General features: G+C 40.4%; 1 protein-coding gene and 3 non-coding genes across 4 annotated transcripts in view; all 4 read right to left on the reverse strand.

The window, feature by feature from the left end:
- Positions 1 to 18997, reverse strand: part of pdgfd (platelet derived growth factor d) — a 41510-nt gene that overhangs the window by 14403 nt on the left and 8110 nt on the right. Inside the window, exons 2-3 of the mRNA XM_068317283.1 lie at positions 6205 to 6394; positions 5028 to 5205 (exon numbers count right to left, since the gene is read on the reverse strand). Of these exons, the coding sequence (XP_068173384.1) occupies positions 5028 to 5205; positions 6205 to 6394 (368 nt within the window). The remainder of the gene's footprint in view (positions 1 to 5027; positions 5206 to 6204; positions 6395 to 18997) is intronic.
- On the reverse strand, positions 8388 to 8460 carry trnam-cau (transfer RNA methionine (anticodon CAU)). Its single transcript has one exon. It is a non-coding gene; the product is annotated as a tRNA-Met (tRNA).
- trnam-cau (transfer RNA methionine (anticodon CAU)) lies at positions 8676 to 8748 on the reverse strand. Its single transcript has one exon. It is a non-coding gene; the product is annotated as a tRNA-Met (tRNA).
- On the reverse strand, positions 9131 to 9203 carry trnam-cau (transfer RNA methionine (anticodon CAU)). The gene has a single exon. It is a non-coding gene; the product is annotated as a tRNA-Met (tRNA).

Raw genomic sequence — 18997 nt, forward strand, 5'->3', positions numbered from 1 at the left:
GAATGTGTTTTCTTGTATAATTTCTATTCTAGGAGCCAAAAGTAATACTTTCAGGCACATTTGCCCATAGTGAGGACAAACCCTTATTTACAGTGGCAGTCTAGCGGAGTGGACACTGGGGAGGTGCCCTTTTCAACCTCCATTTTGTACGATTGGACAGTGGAGCAGCTCAGGATTAAGTGTGCAGTAGATGGGAAGAAGGCAACAGCATTTCCCTGTCACCTTTTACTCCGCATGACCAGTTATCTCATTTACAGTGACAGGACATTAAAGTTAGTAGATAAATCACGCCGGCCACATTTATTGTGTCTCATCTGTGTCCCAGTATAAGCTAATGTTCTGGCTGAGGTCAGAAAAATACTCTTTCCCTTGCAGTCCAGTGGCTTTTGCAATTGTTGTACTTTAATATGATGCTTCCTGTCTTAATATGCATAATAAACATCAGTTTTTGTTTCTACCCTCACCTGTGGTTGTCAGGTTTGGGTAATGCCTAAAAAAAAAAAAAAACCAAGATCATGCGTGCAAACAGCTGAAATTGACTTCCTCTGTTTGGTTCTAGGCTCAATTTTATAGATTGGGTCCGTTTAGGAGGTGGTCCCAGTACTGCCACTGCTCCTCCCAAGTGAGAGGAGTCAGCTGAGGTGGTTGGGGCATTTGGAGGAGGTGTCTGAGGACAGGGAAGTTCAGGCTTCTCTGCTGAGACGGTTGTTACGGCAAACAGAACCCCAAGAAGCAGAAGAAAACGGATAGAAGACACACACAATTGTGCAATGAAATAACTATGAAATTACTAATTAAACTTCCAGCAGCAGTGACATCAGAAAATTAGAATTTGATACTGAATTCTGTCTGAGAACAGCAGTTTTATTGATGCTATTTATTCCATAAATATCCTTCTGTCCAGGAAGCACGCATGTAAGACGACTCAGATGTGGATTCAGGGACTAACTTGGATCATATTCCTTGAACAGCAGTACTTTCCCTGCTGTGACTGCCTTCGCAACCCTCCTAGGAATTACCCACCAAAAATACATTACCACCACACCGCTGTCAGAAAAATCCATATTAAAATCTAACAAGCACAAACAGACATCTTTGAAGTTCTGAAGATGAACAAAGTTAAACTTTGAGCTGCTTCTGGTCATTTTGTGTTTAATAAGGCTGGCCTGTTTTCAGCAGTTACACCCAGAGAGCTTCAAAAAAAGTTTCTCTTGTATGTGTGTGTGTGTGTTTGTTTTAAAGCATTCATTGCTCCCTGAAAATAAGATTTTAAAAAGATCAGACCAAATGATTTAGGGGAAAATAGTGATGTGAATAATGAGCAAACAGTGAAGACTTTGGTCTCCATCTCATTTAAAGAGGGTAATTTATGCAGAGAAAGAGAGTGATAGATAGATCAATAGATAGATCAATAGATAGATCAATAGATAGATAGATAGATAGATAGATAGATAGATAGATAGATAGATAGATAGATAGATAGATAGATAGATAGATAGATAGATAGATAGATAGATAGATAGATAGATAGATAGATAGATGACAGAGTATTTTCCTTTCGTTCATATTTTCCTCGCGTTTGAGGACCATCTTTGACATCCTGGCAGGTGATCTGAGCATCCTGATTTAAAGTCATGTCTACTATCTCTTGAGGGATTCTTAGAATTTGTTAGCAAATAGCTATTTAATCCGTCCAAGATGCAAAAAATGACAGAATCTTAAGAGAAAACCACCAACACTGAAGGGGGTCTGTGTAATGAAAAATGTGTGGTTATTGATGTTAGTCATTAAATACAAAAGCCGAACCTGAAATGCATGGCGTTAGAAAAGGGTTTTCATCTCTTTTTTTCCCCATTTTGAATAAGAACACATAAAAATCACTAGAAATCATAAAATAAAAACGGTCTCATTTTGGTTTTTCATTTCTTTCTTTCTTTTTTCCTATCTAGAGCCCAAATGAATGGTTCTATGAAGCAGAAATTGAAAATCAAGTTGCTTTTGCACGTTTAATCCCTCACATTTTGGCTATGAATAAAAAAATAGCTTTGTTTTCCATTTCTGGTTGTTATATTATGAAACCAAAATTACCTTTTTTTCTCTTATTTTTTATCTTTGTGTGGAAAATAAACATCAAATCACCAAAGACACATGGAGGCACAATGCCCCACTGATTAAAGAGCATTCAGGGTCTAAAATAACAGTCATACATATCATTTTTCCTACGTATTACAGTTCAGACTTCACCTCAAACAACACATTTTTCTCTGATGGTTCTCTGAGTCACACAAGGTTATAGTCAGTCTGCATAAACACAGTTTGGTATCCGACCAAATCAAAAGTATGTGGCAAGAGATCAGACTGCGTCCTTACTCAACATACTGATCATGACTGAAAATAATCTGGTTCAAGTTTAATTCAAGCAATGTCCTTAGTTTGATCTCGGTGTTCTTAGAGACACAACAAGCCACCCTCCTTTCCCTAATCTGTACCAATTCAAACATGCAACCACAGTTAAGATGCTAAATAACAGCAAATCCAGCTGCTTTCATCATTTTTATTCATTCTTCTTCTGATATTTTTCTCTGTTTAAGTCATCAGGGAAGCGTTTACCCATGGCTGTGCATCTGTCTAGCTTCTAGTTACATCTGTAACACATTGGTGGCAGTCGTAGCTTCTCTTCTGAGAGGATCATTGAATGATCAAATATGTCTTTATTCCAATGATTATTTGATCAAGTTTGTGTGATATCAGTATGGACAGCTTTGAGCAGTGACTAGGTTTAAAGAAAAAAGTGTGTTTAATGTTGGTTTTTTTGCTCTCTCTCTCCCCTCCCTGATGCTGTTATCTACCTCAGTCCACTACCTCATGAATACCTGGTTTCACTGCCTCTCTAAGTTCAGCTTGTTTTGGTCATTAGCTGACATACTGATAGCATCTCAGACACATGTTCCCCCTCCCCCAGTGCTGCCTCTCCCTCTTCTCTCTTACCTTCTTCTCCTCTCCATGCCTCCTCACCCGGTCTACCTCTTATCTGTCCCTCTTAATTTAAACCTGCTAAGTTTCAGCCACACACACAGCTCCAGTTTAGCTGGAGGGAAAGTGTGTACTTAATGTGTGTGTGTGTGTGTGTGTGTGTGTGTGTGTGTGTGTGTGTGTGTGTGTGTGTGTGTGTGTGTGTGTGTGTGTGTGTGTGTGTGTGTGTGTGTGTGTGTGTGTGTGTGTGTGTGTGTGTGTGTTTGTGTGTGTGTGTGTGTGTGTGTGTGTGTTAAAGATGTACGGAGAAAAACACAGCACAAAAAAAGAAAAACAAGCTGTGGCTAATGGGAAAAATGGATCAAATCAGACAAACTCAATGCCCTGGATTCTACTGTAACTGTGTGTAATGTGTATCTACTGCCTAGACTGTTAAGTTTGTCTGTGATATTGGGAATTTGGTGAATCTAACCCAACCCTACATGACTGACCGACCAACACCCAACTCCCTAGATATGAAACTTGAAAAAAAAGAACCAACTGAGACAGATGCAGACCAGAAACTCTTGTGCTCACAAGGTAAAAGAAGGGTCCTCAGCAGTGTATACACTATACACTATACACTATACACTAATGGTCCCAGGATACTAAAAATCATGGTTCCTCCCCTTTATCCAGCTATATTCCGATTTCTTTCACAGTCCACGTTCCACCGTCCTACCCAGCTTTATGCAAGATTTCATTGAAATCCATTTAGTTGTTTATATAATAGAGACAAAAAGCTCAATAAGGCAATGTTAAAGATGAGAAGAACCCTGGCACCAACAAAGTCTCTTAAAAATCCATCAAGTAGTTTTGATCCTGCTTACAGGAAGATAAACAGACACTAAAGAAACCAGAGGAGTCTACGTTTCCTGTTCCACTGGGTGGATTCTTCCTAAAATTTAATCATCTGTTCCCATCCCCGAAGCCTATCTCTGATAAAAGAGTCATGCAACTCTGCTCGTAACTAAATATCCAAATAAATAAAGAATGAATTGATTATAGAATCTCCACGGCTCAGGGAATAGCTGTTTTTGTAAAAAAAAAAAAAAAAGAAAATTTAACATAACAAAGTAAATAAAAACAGTTCTTTAAAGAATTCATCAGGTTCAAACTCAGATTGTGACTGTGTTCCCTCACACTGTACATCATGTCCCAACAGCTGGGGAAACAGAAACTTCTGAGTCTATTTATACTTCAAGGATTTAGAATAAATTTTCAGTCTTATTTAATAATCTTTTTGAGACACAGTGATGTGTCTGACACATTACATGCACATACTGTAATAACATAAAAATGATAAAACATCCTGTCTGACTTGCCCTTTTAAAGCAGCCAGGGTAAATGTTTCTACAGGGTGTATAATATCAAAACTAAATGAATGTGAAGATTATCTGGAAATACAAAATCTCTCGATGTCTGCCACGCTCTTTACTCCATCTGTCCTCACCTTTCTTTTCTCTTCTGTCAGATAATAATAAGCGAGGCCACCAGTTCAATCCTGTCTGTGATGCTGCCACCACCCCCCACCCCCAGCGAACATCTTTAAATACCTCTCTCTCTCTTCCCTCTTCCCCCCTCTGATAATATGCTGGCAGAACATCTTCAAATCAGAATCCCTCTCCCTTTCCTTTCTTCTCCTGACAAAATGACAAAGCTAATCTCCTTATCTGTTCCTTTGACAGCCTTTAAGAGAACCCTTTCCCATCGCCCCCCCCCAATCTTTCCATCTCTTCTGCTGTCGAGTGGACATGTGAGAAGAGAACAGTTGGCTAATACGTTTTGTCATTTTACCGAGAGTGTTACCAGATCCTACCTCTCTTCCTTTCCTTTCATCCCGCCCATCATCCTGTCTCTTTCTTTAACTTAATTCCAAGTGGAGCTACGTCATAAAAGAGTGAAAGGCACATTCTTCCAATAGCATTGCAGTTGTGAGGGACAAAAAAAATCCTAAAAACGTTATTTTGTGTCTCAAATAACCGCTGAGAGTGTGTTGGAGTGAGGCGGCTCACCTGCAGAGAGTAATAGATTTTAAAACCAGGCTTTGCGACGAAGTAGTCGTCAGACTTGAAGATGACTCGGAGCATGTTGGTTTTGGAGTTGAGACTAGGCGGCGCCTTCTGCCCACACCAACGACCCCAAATTATAGTGCTGGTCTCTGATTGGTCCTCCACTTCGATAAAGTCATACCTGGAGCGAGAGACAGACGGGGGGCAGAGATGGAGAGGTAGACGAAGGTGTAAAGATACAGGACGAAAATGAGGCGAAGACAATTTAAACTGGAAAAAGCAAAACAAATGATGACTGATGTGTGTCTGTCCTCAGGGATGGCACTAAGCAGAGGCGCGGTATACCAAGTCAATAAGTAATATGTTTCAAAGAACAATATTGATCTGCTCATCTCCACCTCAGCGAGACAGCCAACAATCCCCATTGTCAAAGCTGTCAAATTTTAGGGCTTTCAGATCATCTGGAAAACGTTGACTACTTGCATTTTAGTGCAGTATTTCTCTGAGACACTGAACATTTGGCTTCGTCTGAGCTTCTTAAGATCAGCCTGAGAGGTTTGGTTTGGTTTCAAAGATGCAGTTCAAGTGATGAGGGAAAAAAAATGACTGATGCATTTTCAGTTTGTGCCAAAGTACTGGAAAACAGGGCCTATTTTACAAGAAAAATTCTGGGTGACTAAGAAGACAATCCAGCAATCAATACCCATGACCAATACATTCCATGAGTCCATCAAAAACACTGGGCAAAGCTCTTATTCTGTCTCTTTCTACCTCTCCAAATCTGTCCTCCCTACTGTCTTCACAGCAAAGTGCTTACAAAGATGGGCCGAGGTGTATCTGAGGATTAATCCTCATCTAAACCCTCAAGGACAAACTTAAACTTCCTGCCAAGGAAGGAAATTTGAACTGTCCATCTCTTTCCCAGTGATCCCTCCTCCTACATCTTTTTGTTTCATAATTTTTCATTATATTCACTCACACCATTTTAATCACAGTTTAATGTGAACACATTGACAAATCATTCACACATGGAGCTGCCGCTCCTTTTTTTTTAGCTCCATAAACTTTTCTTGTCCTCTTTTTCGACCCTCTTTCCCGTTCCCTGTCTTCTCTGTCACGCCATCATTCCTTCCTGTTCTCCATTCATTTACCTCCATCTCTTAGAATGTCGACATCTTACCTACACACTCCATTCTCAGCCTCCTCCAGGCCGAAGCGTCCATCAAACTCCAGGTGTATGAGGCTTCCAGGTGGCGAAAGCAGCTTCCATGACAACAGCAGGTTACGGGGGTAAGCGTTGGGGAAGCGTGGGCTGGTGATGGCTCCACCCACTGGCGTCACCGTGATGTTTTCCTCTTTGCGATACAAGTCTGTGGTGAGGCGATCGCTGTCTGTTAGTGGTTACAACTAATCAATCATTGGAAACTGCTACCATAAAGATAATAATATCATGATAATATATCATAGTATCATAATATATCAAATATAATATAATATAACATAATATAATATAATAATATATAAACTTTCTCATTTGAATCAAACAAACTAAATGTTTAGAGTGTATTGTTTCGCGGATTTCTTTAACTTTCAGACAGACCCAGTTTAGCAATTTCCTTGTTTCCATAGTTAATTCTTTGCTAAGGTAATCTGTAGCTGTTGGCAACATTTACAGAGAGATATACCAAGTTTATTGTCTTATAAAACACTTTACAAGAAAGTAAATAAATGCATTTCCTGAAGAGCTGAAGTGTTGATTTAACTGTGACCTTACCAGTGTGACGTAGCATTTGTAGTATGAAAAGAAAATTACTTAGACAAATTTAATGTGGATGATTGGGGTTTTTTTAAAGTTGTGTTTAAACTACAATCACACACAATCAAAATCAGTGACTACACCCACAGCTCATTTTCACAACTGTATCCCCATCACTTTATAGCTGACGTCTTGAAAATTACAAAAGAAATCACACACACACACACACACACACACACACACACACGCAGAAACACACACACACGCAGAAACACACACACACGCAGAAACACACACACACACACACACACACACACAAAGGTCAGGCTGTTTGCTGAAGCAGGCTGACGGGGCTTTATTTTCTGAGCGGTGTGTGTGGTTTTGTGAGGGAGAGAGCTGAATGCCTAATCAGGGCGCCACAGCCTGCTCCCCTGGGAGATGATGATGAAGCTTTAGCCTTCTCCTCCACCTCTTCACTGCAAACTTCTTCTAATTCCTCCTCCAGTCCTATCCCGTTTTTTTTGTTTGTTTGTTTTTTTTAAAACCCTTCCCCTCTCTACTACCCCTCTTCGCTTCAGTCAGTGGTTGTGTTTGATCATCAGGCGTTCTTCAGGAATCACACCCTCCAACAATTTGGGGGTTCAGTAATTAAGACTGCAAAGTGTGTGATATCTGCATGTGTGTGTGTGTGCGTGTGTGTGTGTGTGCTCCTGTTGCCATAGTGACTCAAGCCATTTGGGGCTGGGGTCAAATGAGCATGCCATAGCCATGTCCAATTGAATTCACGATATTTTCTTTAAAAAAGTTTCTTTAGTCATTCATGGTTTCTGCGGGGGGGGGGGGGTTGTTTTTGTTTTTTTGTTTTTCACGCGTCTCATTTCTATGTCCTACAATATTCAAATGCGTGAAGATATTTTCTTAATTCTCTTGTGTTTTTGCTTATTAACATGCACTTTGTTAGCCTTCAGTGAAATAACCTGTCAGGGTCACTACGGTTTATGCTTGTGTGAATCTGGTGTTGTGAATGTGTGTTAGTTTGCGAACGTGCGTCGACGTTTGTGTGTGTCGAGGGCAGAGTTTGTTTGTAATGGAATTCTTCCACTCTACTGATCAGGAGCCCGCCTGTGCCGGTCCGTTCCGTCATAAAAGTGTTTATGTATCAGGAACTTTGACCCACTGGGTCTCTGGGGAATGGAGCTCCCTATGGATGTGTGCATCAATATTTATATGTGTTCATGGGAAAATCCTCATTTATATGTGTGTGACCTTTATTATTACTTTGTATATTGAGTGGTTGCTTTTTGCTATCCAACATTGTAGGTGCGTGCTGCCTACTGACATTTTGTATTAGTGCACATAAAAAAAAGCTACATTTTTGGAATAACTGTCATACGGGACCATGAGGCATTTTTTTAATATACTGAATATAGTTGTTATAAACACCTAAAAGGGTTATAATGTCCATGCATTGACTCATACCCTGATTGATGTGTTTGTGGCTTTGCGTTATGTACAGTTGACAAATATATTCACACTCCTTCTTCTGTTGAAGAGAAATGTTAAAAAAAATTACAATTTTACATGCATAATTAATCGCGGAAAAGATTTGCCCCGTGAGAGGCTCGAACTCTCGACCTTCAGATTATGAGACTGACGCGCTGCCTACTGCGCCAACGAGGCCTGAAAACGCAGGCTCTGTACTAGCGATAAGTTGGAACTATCGCAAAAGTGGACTAAAATTGAGAAAATAATTTTCACCCTAAGCAAGTAGTATTAGTTTTCACTTTTAAAAAAAAGTTGACATTTGACTGAAGTAGAACAAAAACAGGATTCCAATGAATGAATAACAACACATGTTGCATTGTGTCTCTAAGCGACCCAAAAAAACCAACTGATGCCCCGTGAGAGGCTCGAACTCTTGACCTTCAGATTATGAGACTGACGCGCTGCCTACTGCGCCAACGAGGCACGGAAAGCACGGTATTGTGGTTGATACTTATTGTGAATACATTTCTTGTTTTGTATTTCCATTCACAAACCCTATAGCGGTTGAGTTAGAGTATGTCGACCATATTTGTCTATAACTCTACATTGGCGTGTTGACAGAGCAGAGATGCTGCTAAACCATTGATTCAATGGTAGCTGGTAGGACTTACTGCTTTTGGGTCAAGGTTTTGCTCAACTTGATTACAAAACAGCTGGGTGTGCTAAACTAGAAGTTTGTTTAAAGGTTTCCAATGAGAGTTCAGACTTGTGAAGGATTATGCACTTCATTCTGTGTACAATGTTGGTTGTATGAAGATGCATTCACTAGATGGTGTGTTGTTTCTGTAAATCCCCTAAAAACAACTGCCCCGTGTGAGGCTCGAACTCACGACCTTCAGATTATGAGACTGACGCACTGCCTACTGCGCCAACGAGGCATGAAGATGAAGTGCCTTTGATGCTTTGTCTGTCTCCTCGCCCCCTGCAACCAGCTGAGATAATAATAATAATAAAAATAATAGAGTAGATTTATGAAACACTTTCATGAACACTCAAAGCACCCACAATGGTTCCATCGTTCATTCACTCCTCATTCATGCCTGGTGATGGTGAACTACAGACTGACGGATGTGTGGCAGCCAATCTGCTCCAGCGGCCTCTCCAACCTGACCCACTGCCACCCTATATAGGCTCCATACATGACTTTAATGATTTTAAATGAGTGCTACAGATATATATATTTTTACATCTTTTAGTTCATCACATTACAGGTGATTTCTGACCAAAACAACAACAACAATGAACTCAAAAAGAAAAACAAAATTCCAACAAAACAAAGAGAAGAAACATCTTTTTAAATGTCTTTGTGCTGGTATATATGTGTGTGTTTGTGTGTGTGTACAGGTCTGTTGTCTTTTTGTATATAAGACAGAGAGAGGGAAGTGTGTCCTAAAGGGAGGAAGCACAAGGAGGAAAAAAGGCGGCCAAAGAAATATGAAAAATTACTCAAGCAGCTCTTGGCTCTTTAGGGTGCACTTTTTAGTTACAGTATTGACCTCAAGCAGTGATGTAAATCCAAGTATAGTATTGCAAATTCATACAAATAACGCAATTAGAATGATAACATTCCTTCCGAAAAATTGATTGTGCTGAAAACTTAAAAATGCTAACTTTACATTCTGGTATAAAGATATTTATTTTTTGTTCAAAGTCAGAGAAAGAATTATTTGAAAATAATAATTATTGACCAAAATCAAGGGAATATGAGCACAATGAGACTCTTAGGGCATTTTTGAAACACAAGGACAGTGACAGTTTTTGTTCACCTCAGTATTATCTCTCCCGCCTACAATATTCAATTTACTGCTTCACAACTAGATTGAGCTAGGTGCTATCTAGCCCTCGGTGACCTGGAAAGGTAGGTCTGGATCAATGGTAAAGTCATCCATCTTGAAATTTGACCTTGAAAAAGCATGTCAACATTGGGGCTATGACCTTGCCATCAAATTGGATTGTGAAGACAACCAAACACAGATAGCATGTGTAAATTTGAGGACTCTGTCTGCAACGATTCAGCTTATAGGGCCATAACATCATTACATTGTGATGACATTTGACCTGAAAAAAAAAAGCATGTCAAAATTGAGAGGATGACCTCATCTTTACACAGGCTTCTGAAAACACCAAATATTCATCACCCTAGTAAAGAAGACGTTGTCCTGACAACCGTTTAGAAGCTAGTGGGATAAAAATGGAGGACAAATGGATGGATTCATCCTGATTCATGATTACTGTAATTCAACATAGAGTTATGTCATAGTGTCTTAAATAGAATTAGTCTTTTTTGTTGGTACTTTTATTAGACTCCTTCACACTCAAGGCCGTTCTAATGCATCAAAACCACAAAACTGGGGAATCCTTCTGTTTAAGCTGTGTCTTTTAGAGGACCTTTGCTCTAAACAGGTCCTTCTTTATCTCTGTTCTCCTCCAAATTCAACAAAAGTTTCAACTTCCACAATCAGAGGAACCAAAATGCGAGACGTGTGGATGATATCACTGACAGACTGACTCACAAGCCTAAATTTAAACTTCCTCACACACGCACAATGTCTGACGCTGCCAATTGAGCTTTCAGTCTCTCGATCCGACACATTACGTGCGATAGCGGCGCTTGCATGACAGTGTTATGTGCGTTTCAAGTGTGTTTGTGGATGTGCCAGGTTTCAGGTGAACTTTGCATGAGTGTGTGTGCTTGCATGGTTTGCAAGTCTGCCAGGATGTAAGAGGTAATTTCTAACTAATTAAACTTGGCTCTCCCACCTCCAGAGCCAGAGTGTGATGTTCTTCATTCCTGTGAGATCTATTTTAGAACCATGTGCCAATCACACTCTGTTCACACAGCAAAACAGCGAGCATCAGAGACCGAAAAGTATCTCCGTGGAGAAAGCGCTGAAGCCACAATCAGAGAACAAGACGATGAAGAGCAGATATTAAACTTCATCCTTCTGCCTTCGTTAAAAGTTGGAGTTGAAGACTCATCCAAGTTAGTGTACAGAGTGCTTTCTTTTTTTTTTTCTTGAGTGACAGTTTGCATACATTGCTTCCTCACTCAGAGACACCATCCCTCAGGACATTACCTATAACAAGACAACCCCATTTCCTTACATCTGCCACCGTCTGCCTAACACACCCCGTCTTGACTTTCATCTTGTCAAAATGAATTCTCCTACGCCTCAGCGTGAGCTTACAGGACACACATGATTCACTCTGAGCTGCGTAGAACTCCCCAGAGAAATGTTGCTGTTCTCATTTTTGGTGGCATTCCCAGATTCTATCTGAAAAATAAGTTTCAAACTATCACGGATTGGGATTTGGGATAATGATATTATTATAAAATGTAACCCCTACAGACAGTTTGTCTGGTTTCATTGTGAAATGACTTGTTCAACTTTTTGAGGTGAACTTTTTGGTCCATCCATTTAATCTGAGGCTATAACCAGTGTGTTGTTGCTGTGGTTTAGCACAAAACCAGTCAAGAAAAGAGTGGAAATAACATTGGAGGAGAGAAACTAAGAAATGTACTAATCTGCATTTTTGAGGTGCTTGAATGTGGTTTTTGACTTCACTTCAACTCAGAGGCACACTGATCTTCCTTCACTTCAATCATGTTACAGCTTTAGCTACTATGGATACCTTTCAGTTTTAGTTTAATAATGTAAATATATATTCTACAAATGACACTATGGATTAAGATAAATTAGGGAACTCACATAATGCAACATTGCACATTAAAGAATAAATAATTTAAATGCAATAATACCATAGGCCTTATTCTGATAAATGTGGTTAATTATTGTACATTAGGTATACAAACTTTTTTTGTTGGTCACCGAAGCAAAATTTAAATGCACTACATCTGCTGTTATACATTCATACAATCTAGCATTGGTACTTTTATTTAGGAACAAAAGAAAAACATAATTTGAATTGCAAAAGTGTTTGTAAACCTAAATAAAATAGAATGTGTACATTTTAAAAAATGCTGGGGAATAATATCCTTTGTACAATCATGTGTTTCATGTGTTTTATTGTGAAAGGGTGGATGAGGACCCTTTAAATCCCTATAAGGTTATCACCTGCTATCGCTTCACCTGTTTACCTGTGGAACAGTGTAAACAAGTGTCTTATTTTAGCTTTCACAACTTTCACAGTCTTGTGTTGACTCTACGCTGCTCTGCTCTCAGTTGTACATTTGTAGAACGTCTCTCTTTGCATCCATCCAGTGATGCAAACAAAACCCACGTCTTCTCTGTATGTACGCCTCATGTGTGTGTCCTGAATATATAGATACCCTCAGAGAATATCCACCCATGAGAAATATCCATTGCCATTTCCGTGTGGCTGAACACAAGGCCAGTGTGTGTGTGTGTGTGTGTGTGTTGTCTGCATATCAAAGCTGTCATTGGCTCTTATGTTGTGCAGCTCTCTCATGACAAATCGGCATTAGATATTCTCCCTTATTTTCCATCTAATGCTCACACAAGCACAGAGATATGAAAAAGACACGCACAGATGCACACGTGCACATGCATATGCGCGAACAGACACACACACACACACACACACAAACACACACACACACCTGGAGGTGAACACTGCATGCCCAGAAGTGTCAGCTTTGGTCAGCATCTGCTCTCAACCTGCATTCCTTCTTCTCTGTCTTTCTCACTCCTTCCACCCTGCAGCATCTTCTTCACCCTCATTTTTCCACTCTTTTTTGACCGTGACAGACATGCTATATTTTGTGTTTGTTTTCACAAAGGAATATTTTGTATGTATGTTCATATTTTAAAGTATTTTCACATCTGTGGGAGCAAAGTCAGACGTAAGTCTCTCAGGCGTGGCAAACGTTTGTCTTGGTCCCTGAGGTGTGAAATGTAAATAAATTGAAAAACTTTCATACTCTACTATCTGATATCTCCCCTATTTCTTCAAGAATATCAATTCTGTTGGTGAAACAAATTAAGTTCTGTCACTTTCTGTTGTGGAAAGAGGCTGCATGTGAAATGTGAGGCTGAAGTGGTGCGATGGCATAGAGTGAAAGGCTAAATATATATAGAACATAAAGAGAGGGAGCTCTAAATGATTCAGTCAAGCTGACAAAATGATGATCAAGACAGAAAAAACATGTTTAAAGAATGTAGGAATGTCCAGTACATTAGGCTGACCACATAGGCGTTCATCTGAGAGAGAGCTTACATACATGCCAAGACAGCTGGAGTGTATGTGTCCATGAATTATAGAGAACAGTGGGCCTATATATGTATAAACACATACACACATATACATGTATATGTGTATATACTGTGTATATATATATATATGACACACACAGACACACGCATATATATTGTACATATTTCAGTTGGACACAACAGTGCTGCTGCATCAAAACGACAGCCGCAGATCTGTGGTCAGAAAAATCATCGGAGGAATACAAACAACAATTTTCATTGGAATTTCTTCACTAGTGTGTCCAGAAACCATGAAATATTGTTTATGCTTAAACTTTGGATTTCGAAAGAGTAGAAAGAATTCTCTGTTCCCAATGGATAAGTTAACTTTAACCAACGAGCAGCGCTAGAGCTGCTAATGAGACGCTGATACAGAACAAATTGAATGAATTACAAAAAGGGATTAATAAGATTTTGATTGTGTAAGAGCGTGTGTGTGTGTGTGTGTGTGTGTGTGTGTGTGTGTGTGTGTGTGTGTGTGTGTGTGTGTGTGTGTGTGTGTGTGTGTTTGTGCCCGGCTGTCACTTTGAAGTTCCCACAAAGGCATGTCCTGTGACACGGACAAAAGAGGTTAAACCAACAGCCACAGACCAAAACACAGTTTTCTTTCAGTCTGTTCAAAAACACACTAAACTCAAAGAGGACGAGTAAAGAGAGGGAGCAAACACACAAAAGGAGGAGGGCAAAAGAGAAGCTGAGGAAATGTTGAGAAGGGATGAGACGGAGTATGAATGACAGAGATGAGAGGAAAAAATGGGGGAGACGGTAATTGAGCGACGGCGAGAAGAGGGGAGCAAGGAGAAATGAATGCATTAAATAAAGTTAAAAATAGAAAAGATGAAGAAATCAGCGGCGGCGTAGAGAGAAACACTGACACACTGTACTCTGAACAATGACAACAAAGCACTGAGATACCTCGACACGTCGGCCCAACAAAGAGCCTGTCTGAGTTACACCCATAAATAAAGATAAGAACTGCTTTGTGAACGTCTGTGAAATTATGCTCTTCTTTGTGTACTTGCTTTGTGGTGGTGTTTGTACAATTTCATAATTTGCGCTGTGCCTTCTGTGTCACAGGCAGACACAAAAAAGAGGTTTTTTCTTCAACCACAAAGCTGACTCACGATGCATTTCAATGCATTTTTGGTAATGACTCCTTTCGGTTGGTCTGACTTCTAATATATTCACTAACGAGTGTCATCATCATTATCATCCACTAGTGCCGCTCAGGCGGCTATGACACAAGACCAGTTAGCGCCGACAAATTTGCCTAATGGGCACAAAGAGGGACGAGCTGCACTCAGTAATTCACGATGCAACGATTAATACGTAACCACGAATGTTTAGTCCGACGCGTTTCAACGATGCCATTTGTAAACGTCTTGTTAATTTGATGGAAACCAACAAAATTTGTTGGACGTCAAAAATAACAAGCTCCAAACAAACACAGACGGTTTTAACGCTTTGTGTGTCATTTAAAAGCATCAACTTAAAAGTTATCACCCAAAAGCATTTAAGCTGCAAATTTACAAAAAAAAAACAAGAAGTATGGGTGGCGTAAAGAGCATCTTCAGTCTGCATGATGAGACTGAAGATGGTTCAAGAAAATATAGCTTTAGTCAGTTCCCACATTAGACTTTTTAAAAGTTTGTAATGTTTAAAATCTCTGTCATCTTTTTTTATAAAACCCAAAAGTTTTGGTGTTATGCTTACTAATAACTGCAACAGAAGGTCACACGGCTAAAACACAAGTAATGTCCCATAGCAGAATTTACCTTTACTTATTACCTGCATGCTTTTTATACCCTAGTGAGACTACATAAACCTAAATAGCTTCAATGTCTTGTAGTTACGAGGTCATCTCTGCATCACTCTCTGCTTCGTGTTTCGCTTCCTGTCAGTCCACTTAGCATGCATCCATCCTCTGCAGTGATGTGCTCAATTTTAACACCTTTGTAAGTTGCTGAATAATGCAGGGGGGTGGGGGGGGCAACAGTCACTGAGTCAGCAGGGAGGACAGGACAGCCGGGACACGGTGGCGTTAAGGATTCAGTGGCCGTAACACAGAAATGCATTAGCAGCACACACACACACACAGACACACACACACACACACACACACACACACACACACACACACACACACACAAGGAGGTGCGTGGGTACTGCTACACCAAATATGCATTCATGGACACATGCACAAATATGTGATGGGCATTGACACAGGAAAATGTACAGATGGTGTGAGAATGAAAAAAAGACAGAGTCTGGGGAACAGAAAGGTGGTGGGAATCCCATCTGTGCAAAAATGTCATGATGCTTTCAGGACAAAAAAACAAAAAAATGGACATGAAATGAATAATCAATGCAGCCTAAAGCTGCTTCTTAGAGACATTTACCTTTTTAATCACTGCATTACAGCATTTATCTCTTATTAAATTCAGCAAACATCATTAACAGAAGGTATAATACTGAAATATTAAGAATTCCCAGGTTAAAATGTTTTAAAATCAGTAAATACATAGTGTGTTATTTCCTTGAGATCAAATGTCATGTTTATATACATGTAAACACCTATGCTGATATTTAATAAGACAAATAATCAATGTAACAGTATTTCACAAGGATAGTGCTGCTAAAACAAAGGGCTGGAGGAGAAGTGGACGTCTGACAGAAAACTCCATCTTGCTAAAAGTGACCTAAAAACAAATTCATAACAAAAAAGAAAGAGAAATGGATGTGACAAAAATGGTCAGACAAAGAGCGGAGAAGAAGGAGGGAAAAGTGATAGATCAGGGAAAAGAAATCCATGAAAGCCGGTGGGGGGTGGGGGGGGGGTAGCTCAAGTGGTAACGACAGACAGGGAGGAGTGCTGGAGGGAGGAGAGGAAAACGGATGAGGGATGAGAGGGGTTTGTCCCTGTGTAACCTCCTGCACTGTGATGGAGTGTATTTACCAACACTTCATCAGCAATCCCCTCCCGTGTGTGTGTGTGTGTGTGTGTGTGGTTGTGTGTGTGTTTGTGTGTGTGTGTAATATACGTGGCTTGATTAAGAGCGTTGCATGACAAGTGTATTATCTCCCATGTCATCTCTTTCTTTGACACACAGTCTGCAATATGAACGATATGAAATTGGAGTAGTCCAAACCATGGATCACTGCTACTGTAAATCAAACAAGTGCTACTTTTCTGTTTGGCTGAAGATTGGATTGTGAATGTGTGTGAGTGTGTGTGCGTGTGTGTGTGTGTGTGTGTGTGTTTGTGTGTATCTGGAGGACTTGTTAGATTAGCTGTTAGCTCTTGCTGACAGCTACTGCAGCCTGAACAACTGGGCTGATAAGGACAATCAATTAGCCTGCATTGACACTTATACACACACACACACACACACACACACACACACACACACACACACACACACACACGGTAGAATACACATGGAGATGCATAAGTGCATGGAAAACACATCTGAATCCTCATGTGATAAATAGAGCCACAATAAAGTCGTGACAGAATAAAAATTTCCTTTTCCTTTGTACCTCATGGATTTATTTATGATTTATCTATAACTTTGTAACAAAAAAGTACTGTTCCTGTGTGTGCGTGTGTGTGCATGCATGCATGTGTGCGTGCATGTGTGTATGTGTGCATGCACGCCCACACTTGCGTGTCCCAGCTGTGGTAGGACTACTCTTTCAAATATCAGCCCTGATCCCACCCAGGGCTACTTGAACGCTGTTCATGCTAGATGTGCATGTGCGTGTGTGTGTGTGTGTGTGTGTGTGTGTGTGTGTGTGTGTGTGTGTGTGTGTGTGTGTGTGTGTGTGCGCGTGTGTGCGTCGGCTCTGAGCATTGGGTGTGATGATGCTGAGCAGATGCTGATGTTTTGACAGCCATCCTGCGTGACATCAGCCGTGCACAAGTGTGCATCGGTGTGAATGTATATGTGTGTGTCAGGAAGTGTGTCCCAAGAAAAGCGTGTGGTCGGGGTTTAACAGTGGTCCACCCGTCAGTGTGTATCTGACCTTCTATCTACCACTGGGATCACTTATCCTGCTGCAGGCTTCACAGTAGCACATTACGCCATCTTCATACCATTTCTTTGCCCTTCTTCTGTGTTCAGTCTCTTTTTTTGCTCCTTTTTCTGTCTGTTTCTCATTTTCCCCTCTGATATCCGACTAAAAATGACTCCTATCTTCTCTTCCAGGTCCCCTATCTCCATTTCTGCCTTTCTCTCTCTCTCTCTTTTGTATTTTTATTCACACTCCCGGCTCTTCCCCATCCTCTGCTCTCCCTACTGCTCAGATACCGAATTCAGAGAGTAAATGATGAAATGAAAACAGGAGAGGGGAAGCTAATAAAGACAAGGGGAAACAGAGAGAAAGCGAGGGGAGACAGCTGGAGAAATGCTGAGGTACACAGATAGAGAATCAGAGAGGGGAAGGGAAATATGGGCAGAAACGCTGACAGTCGGAGAGGGAAAGACAAAAGTGTTTGACAGAAGAGGGAAAAAAGAATCTTTTTCATTTGTGTCACAGCACCATTGTCACAGTAACAAAGACATAGCTCTCACGGTGCACTAGAGGATTTCTCTCTCTCTCTCTCTTAGACAGACATACACACACACACACGGCGCACACACACATAAAACACACAACATAAATACACAGTGTTTATCTCAGTCCTTCAGCAGGGATGAATCTCCTGGGGTGAAAAAAGCTACCGCTCTCATCTTTCTGCAGTGTCACTTCTGACATTTGTCATGTTCTTACCCCCACTTAGCCCCGGTAGCAGAAGCCCACTGGCACCATACCCCTTCTTCTTCTTTTTTTTTCTTTTAGGTTCTGGATCTTTCACTCTAAAGTTTTGACAGATGGATGACAATATTCAAAACTTCATTCGCTGGTGTTTTTAAGAATTAATTTGTAAAATGCTTCCTTCACAAGGGGCTTTCCTTTCAAATGAACCCTTATATACATACAGTTAGTGACTGTCAATACATCCCTGCTCCTGTTGTGTTACACTGGGCTGCAGACACAACATCAAGCCAGTGCAGGGGTTTACGGGTGGGGAATGCTACTTCTTATTCTGCACATGAACTTATGGTATCAGTTGTTTTTGAAAATGAAATATCACTGAATACCAACTTCTGATTATCTGTTAAATGTATTAAAGTCAGACTGACCCAACCGCCGCTGCTCACATCAGCTGGGCTGGAACAAATAGTTGTCTGTCTTTCCTAGTTAATGTAAAAAACAACAACATCCATTCTCCTAGGCTTCAGTAGTACCCTGAATACAGACAACAACAAAAACTAATATCACAGGTGAAAGCTGTGTTTTGAGTTTGTATAAACCTGCCATGGGGACTAGATTCAGCAGGACTGAGGTCAGCAGGTAAATCGTGATATTATTTCTAGGAGTATTTTGGTCGCCTT

This window comes from Antennarius striatus, chromosome 6 (assembly GCF_040054535.1).
Source record: "Antennarius striatus isolate MH-2024 chromosome 6, ASM4005453v1, whole genome shotgun sequence".
Lineage (NCBI taxonomy): Eukaryota > Metazoa > Chordata > Actinopteri > Lophiiformes > Antennariidae > Antennarius > Antennarius striatus.